Source organism: Atta cephalotes (genome assembly GCF_000143395.1).
Source record: "Atta cephalotes unplaced genomic scaffold scaffold00015, whole genome shotgun sequence".
NCBI classification, from domain to species: domain Eukaryota; kingdom Metazoa; phylum Arthropoda; class Insecta; order Hymenoptera; family Formicidae; genus Atta; species Atta cephalotes.
Window position 1 is genome coordinate 4,022,219 of NW_012130079.1, and position 13,906 is coordinate 4,036,124.

Sequence of the window (13,906 nt, forward strand, 5' to 3'; positions counted from 1 at the left end):
CTACTCTCTCTCTCTCTCTCTCTCTCTCTCTCTCCCTCCTCCCCCTCCCCCTCCTCTCTCTCTCTCTCTCTCTCTAAGTAATTTTCATAAAAATTGTACGGGGATAAAAAATTGAATTAAAAAAATCACGCAAGCGTGAAGATAAATTAGCAATACAAAACCAGTGTCACCTGTCATCTTCTCGAAGCTATTCGATATCCCGATTATGCGGATTGCATCCGCGAGACGAGTTCGCGCTCTTTACATAACGGGAGCGATCTCGCGGAATTGTCAGTGGTTAATTGCGTTCTCTTGCGCGTGCGAGGAGACGGCGCGGAAATAAAAAAGGGGAATACCGGGGTTAGCGCGCGCGAATTCATATTTATTCAAAGTGGAATTAACGACGAACGAGTCGGACGAGAAAGCTGAGGGGAAAGAGGGATAAAAAGCGAGCGCGCGCATTCGCGATCAATAAGTTCGACCAATTCTACGGCTCGACGCTTTATGGACTCGTTACAAACTCACGCACGTAATTATCTCCATTCCGAATTCATATAGACGCGCACGCACACGTACACGCGTTATACGTGTACGTAACAACATGCCGCGCATAAAAGTCCTTTTAATCTATACGGCCACTTCCTACACGTTATCGGCGCGTGTCGCGAAGCGGAACAACGCCCTTGGATTACACGCGTATTAAGGTCGCGTTGCGAATTCGCGTTTTGGTCGATTTAATTTTGGTAGTTTTTAACACGTCATGTTTGGCGTGACAAAGGCGGGCTCATTTCCTCACCAAACGCCCGAGCGATTTTTCAATTTCGTTCAAATCACCACAAACCGTTGCCTTCGTTACACGTTAAATACAATTATTCACCCTTTTTAAAAAAAAAATCCCTTTTCGACGTCACGATCGACCGCGAACTTGGCAAGTCTCGTTAATTCGCGATGAAAATTTTATTAAGATCGCCAGCAAGAACAGAGAAATGCATGGTCTATCGTGTTTGATGTCGTAACAACGATATGAATTTGCACTCTGAAAGGCGTTGATTTAATGTCAATCGCAGCTGCAACGAGCATTGAAAACGTTAATAGCAGCCACGATTGTACAATTACTCAACGTTAGACATTCAAAGTGAAATCGCAGATGAAAAAGACATTTAATGAAACAAATGAAATAAGTACTCATATTGTAATATAAAAAATTCTAATATGTCCTGCAAAATGACATAATATATTCTCAGAATGGAATTCAAGAACATTTATGGAGCGTATAGAAGAGAATTAGAAATTCGTAGATATATATTTAAAGGCAGGTGATTTCATATTAAATGATTGTATCAAAAATAAATTTGTAATTTCGATATATCTTGATATTAATACAAGATTTTATTTTGTCTTTGATCCAAATGAGATATGTCAATATTCAGTCTGATCTGATATTTACGATTTCTTCTGGTAGGTTGCCAATAACAGTCACTCCTCGATCGAGAGCTGTCCTGATAGTTTGCGTATCGATAGTTAACTTCCGTCTCAGCGTCCGCGATTGAACGAAGAGTCTCGGTAGCGGAGAGAAATTGACTTGTGGTGTTCGTGATGAAAATCCACGCGAGATCGAAACCGCAGTAAACAGGAGGCGTCTACGCGGCCTTAATTAGCTGACGGAAAAGTGAGGAAAATTGTGCGCCAGCCTAATGGTGGTGGCGTTTATAAGGAAAAAAAAGTGAACGTGTGCGAGAGGACGAAAGGGAGAAAGAAGGAAAGGCCGCAATGACCCGCGACGGCTAATGACGTCACGTCGCACAAAGAGCGCCGAGAAATTACGATTGCAGATGGCCGGGGCATTTCTCCGTTTACGTGACAGCGAATGACATTATTCGGCGAGCGTGCGGAACGTTAATTGGCCTATGGCGTCAGATAAAAATAGATATAACAGCAATTTCATTCACGATTGCAGCCTCTCCATCGATTACAATGTATCTATATTTCAAAAAAAGAAAATAAATCGTATACCTAGAGAAAAAGTTGTTAAAGAAATTTCGGTTAAAGTTAATAATTTTTTTAAATCAAATAAATTTTATTTGATTTAAAAAGATAATGTTTAAATCAAAGAAATTTTTTTCTTTAACTGAAATTTCTTTAAATCGAAGCAACCTTTTCTCTGGGTGTAGAAGTTAAAGGATACTACTTGAGAATAATTGTATTATGTTGCCCTGACTTATAATTATATCTTCCATTAACTCTTTTACATCTTTATGATTATATTTTTTGCTTTCTCAAATTCTAGGCAATCAAGAATGACTATAAAAATTAAAAAATCTAAACTGTTGCAATTTGTATATAACTTAATTATGCAGTCAGAAGAAAACAAGAAAGTTACTTTTTATGGATAAATCTATATTATGTACATGTAAATAGTTTAAATAATATTTTAAGCCTATTGTTACCTTTATTGTGACATTACAGACATTCGAAAAAAAGAAATCTCAGGCATGATGCAAAGAGCAGTGTTGCAAAAAATGTCGACATTTTAGCAACTAATTCAAACGCTTTACATAATTATTTTGATAGTCCAACAAAAAATTCTTTTTAGATCTAAATTTTTAAATACTAACAAAAATCGTTCTTTTCGTGCAATATATTTCGATCACGCATTTTGTTGTGACAGTTTCACACGTAAAACACACGCGCGCACGCAATGATAATCGTGCAGTTCGTTCCATTGCGCTTCGTTCATTTTAGCTGTTTTTTGCCTCGACGAATACTCTTCAGGATAAGCGGCGATGGGGAGGCGTGAGAGCGTGTCATACTTGACGATTTTCAATTTTTCTGAGTCTGACGCTCGTACGTTCATTCACTCGGCCGTTCCCTCGTTCGTTCGCGATTTTCCTCTAGCGAGAGAGCTTTGAATTTTTCGTTCCATCTTGAGCGCTCGCACATACGTGGCTTCCATCCCCTCGAGCAGCGAGGCCCATACAACTGCTACCCCTGTTACTCGCAATCGCGTTTTCCCGATACGTCTCTCACGTCTTCTGCGCTGCCACGGAAATCAGCCGATCGAAAGAAACTAGGTCGAGAACGCTGACGTCAGCTTCTTGAATATCGTCCGATTACCACATTTTTCGATGGGGATGTTTTTTATTAGTTCATAGCGTGTGGATATTTTTATGCACGCGTAGGCATGTTTTTTTTTGGTAGAGCTATTCGTTCGCGAGTAAATCTCCAATGGTGGTCATTGCATGGTAATTAATACAAGGTCCAAAATGCTGTTCAAAGTTTTAGCCAGTTTTTAGCTAATTAGTAACATTATCTAAAAAATTCGCAACTATTTGCGATGATCAATTAACGTTTCTTATGTTAGATTATTTGTACTGATGTAATTTCTTCATGAATCATATTTGTTATATGTATATATTTTATATCATAGTATCTTTTAATATGGACATTTAATATGGACATTTTAATATAATCAATAATGTGATTACCTGTTATCTGTTTTGCTTTAAATAATTATTAATTATACACGCAGATATTTAATACATTAACATTATGTAATAAACTTTTCTTTTCGAGAATAATAACTAAATCAGCGATCGATTACACTTTTTTCTAATGTTGCACCTTTTCTTTTTTAGAATTCGATAGTCTGGTTGTTTTCTTGATTGCAAATATTTTTAGGTGTTATTGGATTTATCTCTTTGAGCTTGACTAAGAGATTTACTAGTCCGGAATACGCCCCTATACCCTCCTTTCAACTCTTTCCAATAGCGACTCCCATGAGACATCAGACCCCCGATTATTATCCTCGAATAACCTGTTTACACATAAACCAGAGAGAACGTAGGGTAGGACGGAAAGAAACTAAAAACGTCAATAGCAGGAGACATTGTTGCATGCGTAACGTTCGGTAGATGTCATCTAGAAAAACAAATAATAATGTCGATTTTTCTTTCTTATTGTGTTCCGGTTCTGGTTATAGAACTCTACGTTTCCTTTCCTTTTACGCGTGATGTACTTCCATCTTCTAGAAACTTAACATTTCGAAAATTGTCCTATTCATGATTTCTATTGAAAATATTTTTATCTGACATCACAGAAAACTCGATCAATTTTCTAATATATATATTTTTTTCAATAACAGAGTATTTTCAAGTTAAAACTATTCAAAGTTATATTATATTTAGATCAATATGTTTCGTTTCTTTTAAAATTAACATTATGAAAGTTATTTGGTAACTTCGAAATCTCATTTAGGAACACTTGATTCTGTTTCCGCATATATTCATATAGTCTTATAAAATTCTTGGGAGCCGCGGCTGATCGTCGCCCTGGCGATTTAAAAGTTACTGTCAACCCAATTCATCCCCGAGGCTACGTCTCCCATTCCTCAAGGATTCAATTCGGCATGCATAATTCCGCGAGCGGGGAGGATAAGCCGCGCCATATATACATCAGGAAAAGGAAGTACTAGCAGGTTTTCGAGCGCGAAAGGAATTCCCCGATCTCGAGAGCGTGTCGGTAACCCCTTTTCTTCCTGATGCGCCCTGGCTTTTCCCAACGACCCCCTGCGAGAACAAAAACTCGCGGAACCGACCGGTTCGGCGCGAGTGAGAAGTAACGAGGACTGGACACGAGGGTACGTAAAGAAGGAATAATAAAATGCCACGTTGAAGATGAAGGAGTGGGGAGGAAGACCACCAGCAGCTCATCGTGATTTCGTGAATTCTCATCGCGAGTTAGTTGGCCTGTCGTCATCAGCTAGAGTGCAATTGCGAATCTAGTTGCGCCGGAAGTGCAAAGTATCATTACCATTTGATTCTACGATCCGATTCCGGGATCTTAATTTTATACGCGCCGCTAATCGAAGTAAAATTTCAAGATTCGATAATCGTTAATGAGATTTCACTTCTGTTAAAGTTCGAACGAATTAACCGTCTCGATTCGCTGTCTAAGACACCGGGATGATTAATGACACCTAATATTTTCCGGAACAACGTCCAATAGTCGAAAGATCCGATCTATTTCGCGAATCTACGCCCACCCGGTCGCCATTAGAGTCACTCGCGTGCTTTATTGCTATAATACCGAAAGATCCCGCGGATTCCGCGCAGAAATGCCGCGAATGCCGTCCGATAACGTTCCCCAGGCACGAACGGTCGCCCTACCAATAGATGATTGATATGTTTGCCATCTGTGTGCCGTTTCTTTTTTTGCGTCGAATCGCGAACGCATTCGAGCCGGTAAAGCGTGACTCCGGTACATGACATGGATGGATACAATAATGGCTGGTACCATCATCATCAACATCATCATGATCATCATCAACACCAACAGCAGCAACAGCAACAGCAACACCAGCAACATCCATACCAACAGCAACAACAACCGTACTACGGACATCACCATCAATATCAAAGCCAACATCATCAGTACTCGCAGCAATATTCACCGAATTATCTCTATCGATTTTCCCTTCAGGTAATCCGCGGTATCATCGAACAAAACAGCTTGTTTTGTCTTTACGAATAAATACAATATTCCGTGGACATGGTAAAAATCAAAAGCAGTATTATATTCTGATTTTCATTACAAATTGTTCGAGAAGACTGGTGATCTGAACAATATTGTAACGCTTATCATAGAATCATAGATTTAAATAATCCAGAGAGAACGTACAGTTAATAAATTAATGTCATATTATTGTATCGATAAAAAATCGACACTTTATAATATTACTTTTTATTATAATATTACTTTTATTAATAAAATATACCGATCTTTTTATAGAATTATTTGAAATTATATTTGAATAGAAGTATTTGAAATTAGTGGAAAAATATATTGCAACAATAATATCATACTAAAAAAGAAATAATAACAAAACTGTAGGTATTAAAAGCGATGAAACATTTTTAATTATAGGCTATTACAACAATTTAATGGCTACTTTTGGTGACACGTGCGGTATATTTTTAACTGTTTCATGCTATATAAAAATTAAAAAGAATTAACTCCACGAGCTGAAATTAATTCTATCTAGTTATTCCTTGATTAGGCACGCGAATGCAATTTTGCACGTGGCTCGCTCGACGCGTTGATAACATCGATAGCTAATATAGAGAAAATGACAGACGCGAAAGAGGAGGAGAGGAATTAAAGGGGAGCTTCATGTTTCTCTCTCTCTCTCTCTCTCTCGCTCGCTGCCCACATGAAAACCATTATATTTATCGTCAAATGAACGCGCTAATTGTAATTTAATTATTTTGCAGTAATACTTATGAACGAGGTTTCAAAATCCCATTATAATTACCATTATTTTGATAATGTCTCGTGTGAAATTCGCGATGCAATTCTTATTAAGCGAAGCGGATCGCAACACTGTTGTACGTTATGATGCCGTACTATATCGTTGAACAAACGCATAATATTGTTTTCCACCTCGCGAAATTTCGCGTTTGACAATATCGAATGAGGATTTAATACTTTTCCGTTCGCACATACGAAGATTACATTAATCCAAGAAACGACGCTCTGCATATTTATCAGTCAGTAATCAATTCCGATATCGATATAGGGCATACATGCGCACACAGTTATTATGAACAACACGAATGCATGGAATATATATTATACCTCCGACAATAACGATTTTACCGTGTAACATTTTCGCGCGTATATCTCCGCTCTGCTCTGCTTTTTACAACGCGAGAAATACGGTAGTCATATGAGGCCGGTAATTTTTCACCGGAAATCAACCCTTTCGCTTACTCACGTCCACATCACGCTGCAATCAATATTTTCTCGCTTACAACGAGCGCGCGCGATAATATTTGCAGAAACTTCGATATCGCGTGACGTTTGCGCCTGGAATAAAATTTATTGCGGAATAAAAAAAGAACGCGTCCCAACATCCCCCTCGAGTCTCTCCAAGAAATTTACACGCGTAGAATTTTCTCCGCACGAGCAATTGGAACAGAGAATTGGAAAGAATAACATCGACTACAGAGATAAAAAAAAAAGACAACGATGCAGACGCAATCTGCGATTTTTATGATCTGCGCTCGGACGCGAACCGGTCGCATGTGCGTTCAACGACGTTTGTAAAATATTACGTGGTATATCGGGGATGGTAAAAAGAGCGATGGCAGCAGCGTTTCCCTGATACACGCACAAAACTTGTGTCGCACACACACAACGTATATTGGGAAGATGGAGGAAAATGCCATTTCCGATAAAAAGGAAACTCTTTCGCTTATAACGTCAATTTTTTCATAACGGGCAGGCGAGGCAATCATGAGTCCAGGTTCAATTCCGATGCTTATCATATGCTGATAAGAGTTAATTCCGTGCGCGAATTAATCTAACGCGCGCCAATTCGATGCATATACGATTTTATAACGCGGGGGTCGTTTTGCCAGCGACATGAACAGCATATCGATGAGCGTGTAGGGGTTGCGAGAATGAGCTGAGACAGACAACAGAGCAGAGAAGAGAAACGAGGACACAGAAACGAAGATGACGATAGAGGGGCAGATACAGAATCCCATCTCCACGAACCGAACGAATTTTGCGTCCACCGTCGACCCGAATACGACGAGGCGTGCCTTATCTGACAGGTAGATACCAGCCAGAGTTATGTGTTACCTACCTACGCCAATTATCTTCCCGCCCTTTCGGCTTCCATCTCTCGCGAGAGCGTGTACACGAGGTTACGATCTGCGTAGTAGAATGTTAATCTTTAAATGTTGTCCGACATTTATTAGAAATCGAGCTATTGTCCGAGATTCCTTTCCTAAAAGTGTTCACTCTGAATTTCTTGCAGTGAAATCTTGCTTCAAGAGAGTGAAAATACAATCACCCTTGAAAGAAAGTGAAATATTTAATAAGATTTCACTGCAAAAAATTTAAAATGTTGGTCTTCTTAGAGAATAATTATAATTTGAAATAAGATCGAAAAAAAAATATTAAATTGAATTCATTGGATTATAATTAAGTTATAAATGTAAGTTATAAATATAAGAAAGAAAGAGTGAGAGAGAAAATTCGAGAAAGTGGCGAATTTCTATGATTACATTCTTTCCACTTCCTCTCTACATCGTTAATACGTATTTAAAATGCAGAGAGTATAAAAAAGTGCAGCTAAAAGGGACGTACTGTCACGTTTGCGAGCACGGAAGTGTGAAGCGTAAAACTTATCTCCGCCTGCGGAAATTATCGCCGTGACATAATCGCCACGAAAAACACACGGTACGGGGATGGAAGGATTTTGGAACGTATAAAAGCGCGTGTAGGACTTCTAATAAAGGGCGTGGGAGAGACATGTCCCTGTCACTGTCACTATATAGATACGCGCGGAATTATACTTCCTTATATATAATGTTTCTCGCATCGAACAAGCCCGTCGTTATTATGCGAATTTACGATTCTACGCGCGTACGAATAAGCGGCCATCGAATTTCCCTGCTCTGTGAAAATATCTGGAGAACTCGTAACCCGATAAGATTGCACTCATTCATATGTACGCGTTGCAAACACGCCAGTTTATCGACATTTAACCTTTCAAAGCTGACATTGCACTCCAAATCCAAGTGTGTAAAAAGTGACTTCAATATATGTGTGTGATTAGTTTTCTGTGTAAATATAGCACACTGTACTGCAAATATGGATTTACACATTTAAACGTATGGTCATTTTTACATGGAAAACTGAATAACACATACATATATTGAAATCACTTTTTATACTTGGATTTACAGTATGAGTCTAATTTATTGGATCTATTTAATTATATATTTTACATCAGTAAATTTGAATTACTCTTATTAAAATAAAATATTAAGCTTACTTCAATTTTATTTGTCTTTATAGAAATTACGTCATTTAAATTTCTTGAAATTAATTAATATCTTTTAGTCAATATAATGAATCTCACAGACACAATGTCAGTAATCATTATAAGTTTTATGTCAGGTTTTGAGAATTAAGTGAATAGATAAAGATACCTTCCTGAGGAAAAAAAAATCAATAAAACAGAAATCTTATATGTATCAGGGTAAAAACGATCATTTTGGCGAAGATATAGTCAGTTTAAGATCTTCGGAAATAATCTGATACGCGGAATCATTAATTAGACCACACAAATACAAATTCATATTATTATTAACGTCGAAATAGATTATCCTAAAAAGATTCGCCGCGATTGCCAACATAAAAATAGCAAAGTGCCAACGAGGCACATAGCTCAGGATCGAAAGGGAGAGAATCAAGAGTTGCGAGTGATGCACAGTGAGGGAGAAAGCGCGTCGGAGATGACTGGCTGGCCCGGGGGTGAAAACGGGACAAATGAGAGAGGGGTCTAAACAGCAACAGTAATTCGTTCACTGACAAAAGGCTCTGCTGGAACAATGACGTCTGCACCGCGTCCGTGTGCGCGCGTTTGCGTGTGCCGCTTATTGTGAAAGCCCGCGCGCTTTTCACCGGATTTTCCGTCTGTTACGCCCGGCCCGTTTAGATCGATCGACTGTCGAGCACGCACGCAGCCACGTACGCATACGTACGCACCTATACGTACGCACAATGCCGAAAGAGAGGGCGCGATGAAGGAAAGGGGATTGGCGACGCGCGTCAAGCGCGCGGGGGAAAGCCGCGCGGAAAGTGAAGAGTAATTGCCGCTTCGTGTTATCGCGTACTACATCTTCGTCGGTGTTTTTGATGCATCGCGAGTGTACGATGCGACGTATACGTGCCGGCATCGTAAATTCTATTACGCGATGGAGAAGCGCGTGTGCGTGGTTTTGTGTGCGGGTAATTTCAGGGTGGAAACGTTCTCGTGCGCGAGCGAGAAAAGGGTGACACTGGTCAACGCTTTTCGTGGTGTATATCTCGTACGATCGAAAGTCGAAATAAATGAATGTTTCCACCGACCGAGGAAAAAGACACTAGATAGTTGCGCTAAAAAGACTATATATGAAACAGGGCAAAGAATCTATTAAATTAAAAATGATGATAATGAAAAATGTGCATCCATGAGCGCGCTTCGTAATGATTACAAAATTGTAATAAAATGAAAAGAATAAATCTGTGATAAAATGTATTATTATCGTATTATTGGTATTATCTTTAATTGTTATTATTACATCACATGCAGTTTTACATTACGTACAATATTTTCACTTTACTATATCTGTAAATCAACGTGGCGAAAAATACAGATATATTTCTATATAACCATCAAGAATTATTATTCACAAATTATCATGAGACGAACAACGCAGCCTTGTCTTTTATGACAGAATTTATTGCACTTAATCTTGTGGAAGCGTAGTGCATTTACAGTTACTTTGCAAAAGCGTACCAAACCATTGTTTACATTTCTCCTATTGCGCTTACTAGGTGCTATTATTTAAAGCCCGGTATTTAAATGGCCATTAAACTAATGGCGGAAGCTTAAGCGTCGAGTCTAAGCCCGAATTCCAGCGGGATAATCGCGAGAGCCCTAGATAACCGTGCTCTGTCCGTTCGCTTCGCTAATTATGATAATTGTTATGGTAATTACAAAGTCGATCATATAATTAGCGAGAAGCACACCCATTACTGCGTTAACATACGAAGATGTGTGCAATACGATGGACAATAACATTTAAGGCAAACAGTGCCATCATTCTTTGATAATACATCCGATCCGAAGTTGTCAATCTTCTTTCATAACTTTCTCATTACTATTATTTATCGATAGACATGTTTCCTCTAACGACATGATTCACGAGTTTAAAAATACACGCTTAAAAAAAAAAGAACGGCAATACGTTCGGAAGCCGCTTCTCGATTAGAGATCCATCTTCGTTGCGGATCGGTCGTCCTGACAAGTGTCTCCTCTGTGTCATGGCTGTATTGTGATTTACCGCCCCCCCGATTCACGGTACATTGGATCGCGGGGGCGATTCAGCATTTCCAGATTGCAGTTCGAACCATTCAGTAGCGACGATCTGCGTCCACCCCGCCTATCGGAAAAGTGATACATATCCCTCATTAGCAAGTTGCCATTCCGGTTCCTGCCAGTATTCCTTGCCAACCTGTATCGAACACCAATCAAGCCCACGCTCATTCGTCTATAGTGCTGTTGCTCGTGTTGTTGTTGTTGTTGTTCCCCCGTGGCTTGTACCGCCTATCCACGTATTGGCTGACGAAGCAAACAATCCCTCCATTAGTATTTGTTATTTTCTAAAAGCATTCTCATAATAACCGCTTACAATTTAAATTGTATTGAAACGTCTCTCTTCATCTCGTATCTTGCTTGATTATGCGAAAAACATCGATCTCAAATTACACAATAGATACAATAGCTCTCCCATACCAGATATTGTATCTTATTTTTATGTAATTATAGTTTACTGATATCATGATACTATTGTTCCATTATTTGACATTGAACGGTAACAACATGTTGTGTTGAAATTCTAGTTTATAATATCCCGAGGTTGCAACAGTAATATATTTAATTTTGTAGACTTTATACAGTTCGAAATTTCAGAATAATTTTTGCGCTTTGTTTGGACTTGGCATGATTTGGTTTGGTTCTTTTACAACGGGAAAGAATTTTATCCCTTACGAGCACGATTACGTGTCACGGTGTACGATATAAAATTTCTATTCGTAGGTACGCATTCAAAAAGCTCTTATGAGCGCTCAGCAGGCAGGTATCAGAACGGCGTATGTCGTATTCCTCTGGAAAGGGTGGCTTTTGCATCGGGTAATTAGACACGTCGTCCAGTTTTACGGGCGGATGTTAAACTCTCGAACTGGAGATGGTCGAGATAGAAAGGTCCTTTCACCCTCTTCTAGCTGGCAGGAATATGCGCTCTCTGGATCTCGTCCATTCGCGGGAATGAAGGTCCGGAGCTAAATTGAACGATCCTTTTCCGCTGGACGCTGCCTGGGGATACTAAAGCGTCGCGGTGCATCCACGTCATATAATTGCCATGCGGAGTGCATGCAAAATGTACCTGCCGGGTCGTAGCCAGGCAAAATTTTCGTCGGACACAATGACGGCAACGGCAGCAACGTAACGATGCGAATTAACGGGCGGCGACTGGTGTAACCGGTTTGAGGCAGGACATGCTTTGTTCGTCGTACTTACATATCCGTGATGAAAAATATAAACCGTTCGTAAAGTGAGTTTTGAATGAATTCGTAAGGTAAATCGGAAGTCGCGAAAATGTTACAGATGTATAATGCATACGATAACGAGTTATTGGATACGCGTTTGAATTAATGAATATGTATTTACATAATGAATTATTGTATTCGTTTTGCGCGATAGTTTACATCGAGGTTATTTATGATATCCGTGCAATAGAATTCATAGCATAATAATGACGATTCGCTCGAACGAGAATTGAAAATTGCACGAGGACATCATACAATTCGCGTTTAACTACGACTTAACGCATTAACGATTTTGTCGAATTTTCACACTCGCATTAATTTGCCCTCGATATTGAGATTCGGAAATGACATTTTACATTTCACTGTAAAATATTTTGTAAAAGGAAAACAGCTCGAATTATGTTGCAGAAATAAAGAATATCTGCGCATCTAAAATATATCTGCATATTTTGATCTTCCGAATAGAATTATGTAAATTGTGAGCGGAATATTTATAAACATGGATATAACGTGTTCAACGCATTGCATTGCAACGTTAACTAAAAGCGTACAAATAGATGGAAGGAATTTTAACGGTTTGTTCAACAGATTGCTCTGCTTGAATCCTTGGGATGTGGCGGTGTTCTATGTAAAATATGTACAAGCGCTAGAATCTTTTCAGGATATCCTATGCCGAGACTCCGCCGTACTTCGAACATATCAGAGGTACTTTACCAAGTTTCCTCCGCTCGAAAACGCTATATTCTCGGAACTTCCCCTTTCTTTTTACTCGACAGTCTCGATCGCGCGGTCGGAAATTTATTTCTCGCCGGAGGCGTGCGCGGAATTATCCAAAATCCCGGCGTGTCGCCTTGCACGTGCCTCCACTTTACGTAGGAATGCAAAATCTGTCGTTGGGGCACCATCTTTCTTCGGGCCTTGTCCCTGAGAGAACATTCGTTGTAAATTTAACGCGTAGGGAGGAGAAACAGGTGGTATAACCAAGAAGAATATGTACAGTTCTCAAATAAATAGACCAATTTTTGGTTAAGAAGAAAAGATAAGTTTAAGTTTTCCCATATAATGTTTCTTTTATTAATTTTTTGCTTTGAAACTTTTATATATAATCTATGTGTATACGTGTATCGATTTTAATATAGCTGTAGGTACAAATATAGCCTTGTCGTCGTCATTATTCGATATAATATTGTAATTATAGGACAAAAAGAGAAAGAGAGGGGGGAAGGAGAGAAAATATTATACATTCCGATAATATCGATTCGAAGAAATCAATTACGAGGCAACCCCTTAGCGTAGAGACTCGGATGGTTTCTTCAATCGGAGCGTAATTTCCACGTGGCATTAAACTGCGGTGGAAACCGGACTCGTCGCGCGTTGGTGGACAGAAAGACGACGGAACGAGATTTCCTAATCGGTATGAGAGAGTTTCCACCAGGCGACTCTCAATTCGTACCGAAGCAATTCACTGAGCTCGGAAAGCGAATGCGCGCACGAGACGAGGCGCTTCAGGGTGAAAAGAAAGGGAGGATCCCTGGATGAAAGAGAAGAGCATGAGAACGAGCACACAACGAGAGAGATGGACTCGGACGAACGACTCGAAGACAATGCAATTATTCGCAATTACCGCGTCCGTCCGCGGCTCGCGGAATTATCCCATTCTGTTTCCATTACTGGTCCCGCCAGCCTTGGGCTCTCTCTCTCTCTCTCTCTCTCTCTCTCTCTCTCTCTCTCTCTCTCTCTCTCTCTCTCTCTCTCTCTCTCT

At 39.5% G+C, this 13,906-nt stretch overlaps 1 protein-coding gene across 1 annotated transcript in view; it reads left to right on the forward strand.

Moving 5' to 3' along the window:
• Positions 1 to 13,906, forward strand: part of LOC105618089 — a 253,179-nt gene that overhangs the window by 208,620 nt on the left and 30,653 nt on the right. Inside the window, exon 8 of the mRNA XM_012199629.1 lies at positions 5,280 to 5,457. Coding sequence (XP_012055019.1) covers positions 5,280 to 5,457 — 178 coding nt within the window. The remainder of the gene's footprint in view (positions 1 to 5,279; positions 5,458 to 13,906) is intronic.